The 9,430-nt window shown below is 48.7% G+C and overlaps 1 protein-coding gene across 3 annotated transcripts in view; it reads right to left on the reverse strand.

Moving 5' to 3' along the window:
- Window positions 1-827: 827 nt before the first annotated feature.
- The window catches only part of SMAD7 (SMAD family member 7), a 28,474-nt gene continuing 19,871 nt past the window's right edge, over window positions 828-9,430 (reverse strand). For all 3 annotated transcript variants that reach the window (XM_063421704.1, XM_063421705.1, XM_063421703.1), the window contains one exon: window positions 828-2,727. In XM_063421704.1, the coding sequence (XP_063277774.1) occupies window positions 2,189-2,727 (539 nt within the window). In that variant the 3' untranslated portion in view covers window positions 828-2,188. The remainder of the gene's footprint in view (window positions 2,728-9,430) is intronic.

The raw sequence follows: 9,430 nt of genomic DNA on the forward strand, positions 1-9,430 counted from the left end.
GGAGACGAGCAAAGGCTGCCTGTCAGTAAATCCCTCTGGGAAAGGCACCCCTGTGCTGAGCAGGAGGCACAGCATCGAGTGATGCTCAGAGACCCACCCACCCCCGGGAGGACAGCAGAGCCTCCAGTCACACTCCTGGGGTCCACACACTTCGGGAGGGTGGGAGCTCACAAGCCCTTCTGGACATTCCTCTTGTCCACATCCCTCAGCCTCCAGGAGGGTTTCCACACAAGGTCCTGATCTACAGAAAGCAGGAACAATTTAAAAGGAATTGCCCCTGGCAGAGCACACGTGCAAGGAGGATGTGGAGCAAGGAATGCCTAAAGGCAGGGGGAGGGGGGCAAAAGGCACAACCACCTTTATTTCCAGAGGCATGGGAGATGAAAGGAGTAGGAAATAGTTGAGGAAAATGCAGGGACAGGCTTCCTCTTCCTATTTTCCTCCTCAGCTGCTGGCACAGACCACCACAAGCTCGGCCCAGTATCTGTGGGACAGGGTCAGGCTCAGACAGGAGCTGTGTCCCCAGCACTGGGGTTCTCTCAGGCTGAAGTCAGGAGAAATAGGAACAAAACCAGAAACGGCCCAGCGGATTTTGGGCAGCCAGTCCCTCCAGCCTTGGGCCGACAGGGTGCATCCAAACTGGGCACCGTGGGCACCCAAACAGAGCCCAAGGCTCAGGGCAATCCCACCCAGGTGCCTCCCACCCCAGAGAGGTCCCACTCAGGGCTGGGGTGGGTGCTCCCACCCCTGACCCACCCAGCACCCACCCAGAGCAGCATCTCTCCAGCCTGCCTCACCCACACCACAAAAAAAGCCACCTGGCACAGTTTGGGATCAAGTGTACATTTTTATTTTTTAATGGAACATAGACTCCTTTAGAAAAAGAAACATTCAGCTGGATGATAACACCCATAGAAAAAACACCAACCTTGTGTTCTCTTTTTTTTTTTTTTTTTAATTTGGCATTTGTTATCTGCATTTATATTAAAGCAAAGTGCATCTTTCTTACTTTTTTCTCGTTTATACACATTGCACAATACATAAATAATGATGCTTATAAAACGTCTTTATATTTACAAGTAATAATATATTTATATATAACATAAAATACATTTTTTTTTTCTTTAATAAATCTCAGGGTTTTTTTAAGGAGTCCTTTCTTTTGTGTGGGTGTTTTTCCAAAGCACTACAATGCTAAAGTTCCAAGAAGAATGCTCTCTTGTTCAATTAAACCTTTATATTTAGAAAAATAGCTTATGTTAAGGTCTAAACATGCTCATTGAGCTAAGAACAGTGTAAAAGTATCATACTCGTGTATGAATTCAAGAAGAAATGAAAGCACAACTGCATTTCCAGATAAGATGGTACCTGGATAACCTGATCTAAGCAGGTTACGACACACCGACTGTTGTGAACACTTTTTCTCTTGTTCTCCCCACTTGTTTTCCTTTAGTTTTGACTTTTGTTTTTCGCGTTTACAATTCTGTCACTCTGCATCTCAGCTCAAATGACCAAGCGCGGGCCACGCCCGCAGATCCGCCGCTGTTTCCCCCCCATCACACCAACCCACGGTCATAACAAACACAGAAAAAGCAGTGGAACAATGAACACAGTGACAAGACACGGACCCAGCAACAAGAGAAACACGAAAGGTCGGTAAAGGACCTGTCTGGGAAGGTTCTGCACCATCCTTCGGCGGCAACGCGGGGCGAGCACTGCTGGGGAAGGGGTCTGGGTGTCGCCGTCGCTGGGAAGGTGGTGCCTACAAAAATACAGTCATCTCCTCGTGTTGTCCCAGAGAAGGAGCTGTAACATAGAGCTAGTGGCTTTCAAATCGTCGATCCCCATTGGATAATCCTTTTGAGAGGCGTGAAGTAATAATTATCTCATGTGATCTATCCCCAACTGCACCCTTCTCTCGCCCTTCTGAGAGTTATTGGTCATTCACACTTTTAAAAAATAGATATATATTTATCAAAATACCCCAAAGGCAAAAAAAACCAACAAAACGAACGAACGAACGAACAAAAAATCTTCTGTAAGCTATTTCTCAAAACGAAGAAGGGCGAACAAAACAAAACAAAAACCACAAACAAAAAAAAATAAGAGTCTGCATGAAAAGCAAGCACTCAGAAGGAAGTAATAGCAGCAAAGGAGTATAGATGTCATGAGTTCACTCTGTCTCGAGTCACCGGTTGTTGAAAATGACCTCCAACCAGCAGGGGCAGCTGCTGATGAACTGTCTGGTGTAGCACTGGCCCCATCCCTTCACAAAGCTGATCTGCACGGTGAACCCCGTCCAGGGCTGCTGCGTGAACTCGTGGTCGTTGGGTCTCTGCAGGCTGTACGCCTTCTCGTAGTCAAAGGCCTTGATGGAGAACCCTGGGAACACCTTGTGAACCAGCAACGTCCTGGAGTCGGGGTTGTCCAGTGTGGCCGACTTGATGAAGATGGGGTAGCTGCTGCGGTTGTACACCCACACGCCGTCCACCTCCTTGGTGAGCTGGATGCCGTAGCCGATCTTGCTGCGCACCTTCTGCACCAGCTGGCTCTTGTTGTCCGAGTTGAGCTGCCCGAGGCAGAAACCGTTCCCCTGAGGTAGATCGTAGAAGATGTCCAGGGAGGGCTCTTGGACAGAGTACAGCCGACCCACGCGCGTCTTCTCTTCCCAGTATGCCACCACACACCAGTGTGACCTATCCCCTGGCTCCTGAAGAACTTGAGAATCTGAGGGAAAACAGGGAAAAGAGAGAAAAAAAGGAGAGATTTAGCATCATGGGGATTGATACAAACCAGCAGGGCCTTGCCTGCCCATGTCTTCACAATCCTCTCCATGCACACACCAATGTCCACAGTGCATCCACCATTTCCAAAACAACATTTTTCCAGGTTTGGGGCACTCCTGTGTTGTTTCAGTGCCTAGTTCTAGTTGGAGTTACAGGTCCTGAATGGCATCATAGTCAACGACACAGCCACAGCCACCCTCACCCAAACCAACACCCAAACCAACACCAGGACCACCTCCCATGCCAACAGGAGGGGTGAGATGCTTGTGCCAACCAAACACCTGAGCCCCCTGATTTTCACCCACTGAATGATAGATTTGTTTCCATAAATGACAATCTACTGTGCACAGACACTGGAAAATATGAGGTGCTGCTAAGAAAAGCACATTGAAAGCCACCCCACGGGAGCAGAGGGGACAAGAACTTGACTGCTCTGGTCCATGGGGCTTTTCCCTGACTGCAGGGCCTGGTGATGAGATGAGGGGACATGAGATGTCACCCTTACCTACAGGAAGCACCAAAAGATAGAAGGAACTAAAAAATCTCACACATGTTAACAGAAACAGCCCAAAACCTTGAAAAAACCACAGAAATTCATTCATGTAGCCGCCTTCTCTCAACTGCCTTTCCCATAGCTACCCCATGCAGCATGGCAGTGATGTAGGAGGAAAAAGCAAGGCAGGAGGAGGGGAAGGAATGTGAGAAAGCCTTTTCCTGATGGAGGATCCCCAGCAGCCTGGCGCTGCTCGGCGGGTAATTCCTTCCAGCCTCAGTAGGCATGTTAAGACCTGGGAACTATTCATCTCTATAACACTATTTAAAAAAAAAAAAAAAAAACAAGCTGGGAACGCAAGTTAGTGAGCACTACCAAAATAATCCCCTGAACTATGAGAGAAACTGCTGGAGCTGGGATAGTGGGTGACCCAGCAACCAAAAGCTCTTCCTGCAGCCTCCCCAACCCCTCTCTCCCAGGGCAACACGTTGGCTGCCTGCTCTCTCTGTTTTTTGCTATTAATAAGCCCATTTTCCCACTTTTTCTCCCATCTCGTTCAAGCCCTGCACTGTGCTTTTAAGAGAGAAGGGAAAAAAAAAAAAAAAAGAAAAGAAGCCCAGCCGCACACTTTTAATTTCCTCATTTCTATGCCAGCAAGGAAAATATTTCTGCAGTTGCTGGAGGCAGCTACTAAAAACGGGCCTGACTGTGTATGTATCAAAATAGGGACCCTCGTTCCCAGGTTGAAGTAGGGATGGGGTTGTGGTCCCTGGGACAGCATCTGCTGAGGTGCACCCCAGTTTTTCCTTGCACTCCCTTTTTTGGTGCCTCACAAGGCTTTGTTGTAAGGGTAATTTCTGTCCTGCTGAAGCCTGGGAGTGAGGAGGGGCAGGGAGGGCAGTTTGTGTTACTTCCTCCCCACTAACCCAGGTGGGGTGTCCCCCGTGCAAAAGTGCATCCAGAGGGGCAGAAAACACCCCCAGGATGGAGTTTCCACCACCTGCCTGGGAGAGAGAAGAATCTGGGAGGGATGCTTCTGGATCCAGGAGGAGGATGCTCCTCAATCCAAAGGGGGATCACTGGTGACCTCCCAGTACCTCCCTCCTCACTGTCAGCCTGCCAATGATGCTCAGAGCCTTTTGGGTTTTGTTTTACAGCAGTTGAGGGAATTTGCAGCCATTGGACCCCTGCTGACACTCCTACAGGATTTTGTTGATTTGAATATAAAAGTGTCCCTTTCAGGAGGTGGTAGGGGGAAAAGTGACTTTTTCACCTGGTTTTTGTGCTTGCACTAGTGAGGACCACATAACAACTATTTCACTGCTGCTTACAGGGAGCTATTTAATTGCTAGATCATTTAAGGAAAAGATAGAAAAAACCCCAACAAACCTACCAATAATAAAAGGAAAAGAAAAAATAGAAAAACTGCCTTGGCGATGAATGAACAGACCTTTATGGAGGGCTGGAAGTTCATGAATGAATCCCACTAGGTTTCTGAATGACATGGGGTGACCAGACCTCAAGGACGAATCTTAGGTAATCTGGGATGTTTGAGTTGTTTTTTTTTTTTTAAGGGAGCTGATGCCAGCACACAGTATAAATATGCCAGAGCCTCTTCCGTTTGCGGGCTTCGGCTGTTGACTGCATGTCTAGTCGAAAATCCATGAGAATATAAGGGCTGAGCTCGGGTAAACAGGCTCAGGCCTCCCTGCCAGCCACCACCAAGGCTGCTTTTTGCAGTTGTTGGGATCCTGGAGGAGCCCCCTTGCTCCCACCCGCCAGGAAAAGGGGCGGGAAAAGCCAGTGGCATCACTCCGACAGGAGAGGAGGTGGCAGGAGAGAAGGAAAAAGTGACTTAAGAGATGCTTCCTACAGTGACAGACTTCCTTTTTTTTTCTTTTTTCCTCCCCAGAAGGCTTTTTTTGGTGGCAATAACTGCGGGTCTGCGCAAACGAAGCAAACAGAAGTATTCTGCCCAAAAAAAACCCACCCCGCTGGGTTCGCCCCATGGGTCAGGGCAGGCGCCCATCACCCAGCTCACATCTCCACAAAAACCCAGATCCCAGGAAAACTCACAGCCACATCCTCCCCAACACCCTCGTGTGCCACAGCCCGTAGACGGCTGCCAGCCCCTCGGGATCCCTGTTCTGAGTTAAAAGCATCATTTTTACGAGCTCCTCGGTGCAACCATGTCCCTTTCCAAATGCCTGGAAAACTCCCAGCAAACTGGAGCGTTCCCATATCCCAGCAAACAACAATAATGTTTAATGCTATAAACATCTGCGCCGTTATTTCGTGATTAAGGATCCCTCCATTTGCTGCTATCACTGGGTTATTTAGGATTTTCCATGGTTTCCATTTGCAGCCCGCCTTGAGGCTCCAGCAGGCTCCCCCCGGCGCGTTGTGCAAGCTCATTGTGAAAAAGTAATAGTACAGGAATAACCAAAAATACAGTGAATTTGCCCTCAGGAATTTAGGGAATTAGTTGTATTGATTAGCCAGGTCTACAGAGAACAACCATTCACATTAGCTCCTCACAGAGGGGAGGAATCAAGGCACTGCCCCAGAGCCCCTGGGGTAGCATTTTTTGTCATTTTGGTGCAGATGGTTCACCACTAGTGATGCCCCAGCACAACTATATCACACCACATCCCATTCCCACTGGAAAACTTTTTTTTCCCCCATATTTTCAACACTTTTCCTGGATTTTCCTGAAGGGCTGCCCCAGTTTTGCCAATGCATCCATTATCCTCCACAAAAGCATCATCCCAGCTAAGCCTCACATGCCAATCTGCACAAGAGGCTGTGAGGTTCCCCACCACTTGGCCTCCAAAACCATCAAGCCCTGCCTGAATTTCCTCAATAAAAGACCAGGATTTCTCCACATTAGGGGTGCACATGCTGTCTGTGGGCTCAGGCCATGATCCTGCTCCTGCTGAAAATACAGAAATCCAGGAGGATGGGATACCAAAGCAACAACCTCCCTCCAAAACAAACCTGACAGCTGCAGAAACAGCAGTGGGTATGGGGCATTCACACCACAGAAACACTGAAATTTATTGAGTCCCACACTTGGTTCTTCCAAGCTGTGGCAGAAGGACTCACATCTCCCCCTGCTTGGTAGTGGCAGGAGATTTCTGGTGTTTTTTCTCTCCATCACATGGTGAGTTTTAAGGTGATGAAGGCATGTCATCCATACTTTTTCTTTCCAAGCTCCAGCAGTTTTATTAGCAGTTTGGAAAGAAAAAAATTCTCTTTTTTAATTCCCCCAAAGCATTTTAGCAAAATTGAATTTAAGAAATAATAGTAATTATCTAAAGCAACACAGCTGCAGTCCCGGGGTTGTTTTAGATCTCTGTTGTCCCTCGGATGTCACCCTTGTCCCGATGCCAGGTTCATTAATGTAGCTAGGCCGGGGATCTTTTGGTTTTGCTCTGGTTTCTGGTTTTTTTTAGCTAAAGGTTTTCCTGCAGTCAACCAACCTTGAAAGAAAAAAGCAACTTTAGCACACACTGAGCTATCTGACCCACCAGGAGTGCTCCCAGCTGACCATGTCAAGGGTTGTCAAAATTATCACCAGTATCTGTGACAACAACACTGAAAATGGGAATGAAATGGCCTTACTGATGAGGATTTTCAATGCCTGTTTTTGGACCTTTCATCAATGACATCAGGCTCAGAGGCAAATTAAACTATCCTGATGTAGAAGTGTTCCGAACTATGTACATACACTGTTTGTAATATACGTACATATAAATTTGTTTTTCCATAAAGCAGTTTTAGTCCTGAGCATCTTCTCATGCTCATCCTAAAGTTCTCGTCATCTCACCCCATCTCCTCTGCCTCATCCTTGGGTCTGGATTTCCCACCAAACATCAGCCCTGGCACAACACTCACCACGGCAGCATTTACTGTGAGCAGCTAACGAAAGTCTCCTCATTTTCAAAACTGGTTTGGGTTTGAAGGGACATTAAAGATGCTCCCATTGACCCCATGGAACAGGGCAGGGACACCTTGCACTGTGCCAGGCTGCTCCCAGCCCTGTCCAGCCTGGCCTTGGGCACTGCCAGGGATGCAGGGGCAGCCACAGCTGCTCTGGGCACCCTGTGCCAGGGCCTGCCCACCCTCCCAGCCAGCAATTGCTGCCCAATCTCCCAGCTGGCGCTGCCCTCTGGCATTCCCTGGCAGCCATTCCCTGGGTGCTGTCCCTGCAGGCCTTGTCCCCAGGGCCTGTGCAGCTCTCCTGGAGCCCCTGGAGGCCCTGGCAGGGCTGGCAGCTCTCCCTGGAGCCTTCTCTTGTGCAGGGCAGAGCCCCAGGTGTGCCAGGCTGGCTGCAGAGCAGAGGGGCTCCAGCCCTGGCAGCAGCTCCGTGCCCTCCTCTGCCCTGGCTGCAGCAGCTCCACGTCCTTGTGCTGGTGGGAGACTCAGAGACCTGGAGAGAATCCTGCCTGGCTTTCCAGGAGACAGCTTTCTGCTGGAAAATGAGTGCCATGGGCACTGCCAAGACGAGCACATCACAGCCCTTCCTCCTTTATCCACCAGCAAACACAGAGGGCATTCGTGCTTGAAAAAAAAATTGTCTGGACTGGTGTCAGCACAACGTGTCTGGCTGGGGCCAGGGCTGAGACCAAGCTCAGCACGTCTCGCGCCCGATAATCTCTCTTGGCTGACCTCAGGTGGCATTTGTGTGTCCGGGACAGTGCCACCACCCTTCTCCTCTCCTGCTCCTGGAGATAGGCAAGAGATGGAGACACAAAACCCTGAGGTTTCCATGGGGCTTTAAATGCTCCTCTGGAGGGTCCTCAGGACTTCTCCCGAGGCAGTTTGGCCCCTCCTGTTACTGGCAAGTGCTGATTTTGAAGGCTCTCAGGAAAAACATCCTCCTGATCCCTTACTTGAGAAGTGAAATGCATTAAATCAAGGTAAGGAGAACACAGAGCATAGTGTGCTCATCAAAACAAAGAAAAATGGCCACCCAAAAGGGTAATCCCCCTTCCTTTCTAGTCTCTCAGGTCACTTACAGGGTGGAAGAGCAGAACGAAACAAAACAAAAAAAAAACCAACCAAAACCAACCAAATAGATAAACAAAATGAAGAAAAATACCTAAAAGCTAGATTTCCAGGCACATTCAGCAAAAGCAAAGAAAAAAAAAAAGGGTCCAAATTAAGGGATAAATCCACATGAAAGGAGATATCCTGCTGCAGAAAAAAGGGACTTTGTGCCTTTAACAAAGTTTGTGGGCGGCCTGGAGACTCCACCCATAGCAGTGCTCACCCCAAACCTTTCTTATCTCCCAGCACACAAGGGCTAGACAGCTTCACCTCCACCAGGAGCCCCTGGGATGGTTCCTGAAGCCTAATTTCCAGCACAGTCCTGTGCTGAGCTCCTGCTGTTTGCAGAAGGAATAAACCCTCATCTTCTGCAGGGACAGCACCCGTGGGGTCCCTCCACCTGCCCACACAGGAGCCCCCAAGAGCTGAGACGTCAACACCTGCTTAGGGAGCCTTTAATCTGTGGATTATTGACACGATAGACCATAACATCTCCTTAGGAGCCATTACAGCCCATCGTGTCAGTAGGTACTTATTCAGCCCTTAATCCGTGGATTGACAGGCTAGACCATAAATTTGTGTCTATGTCTAATTAGACGGCTCTTATTACTCAGCATATACGATAGTCATGCAGGCTAAAGAGCCTTAAGATTACTTTTTTAATTTATTAGCAAGTTGTCCAATCAATCACTCAAATGGCTCCTTGTTCCTTGCAGAATCAGTCAGCCTTGCAGGAAAATAAATGTTAAGTTTCACCGCGAGATTTCAATTTGCTGATGTTTACTAAGATTGAGTCTGATGAGGTCAAGCAGGATAAAATATGGCAGAAGCCATCAGGGGAAGGAGTCTCATATTTCCCCGTTTTTCTTAGTCTTTGGTTCAGGTTTGTATTAACGGTGACCTGAAAGTTTGGGAGGGCTTTGCTCAGCCCCCAGGTGACCCAACCAAAAATTGCCATCACCTTCCCCACAGCTGGGAATTCCCCTTGTGAAATCGGGACAAAAACGGGGTCAGGTGAGGTGGTGGGCAGAGATGATTCACCCCTGAGGACATCCCTCAGATTCCCAGCCCAGCCTGGTGGAGCCCTGGGTCAGCCTTG

Source organism: Prinia subflava, chromosome Z, assembly GCF_021018805.1.
Source record: "Prinia subflava isolate CZ2003 ecotype Zambia chromosome Z, Cam_Psub_1.2, whole genome shotgun sequence".
NCBI classification, from domain to species: Eukaryota; Metazoa; Chordata; class Aves; order Passeriformes; family Cisticolidae; genus Prinia; species Prinia subflava.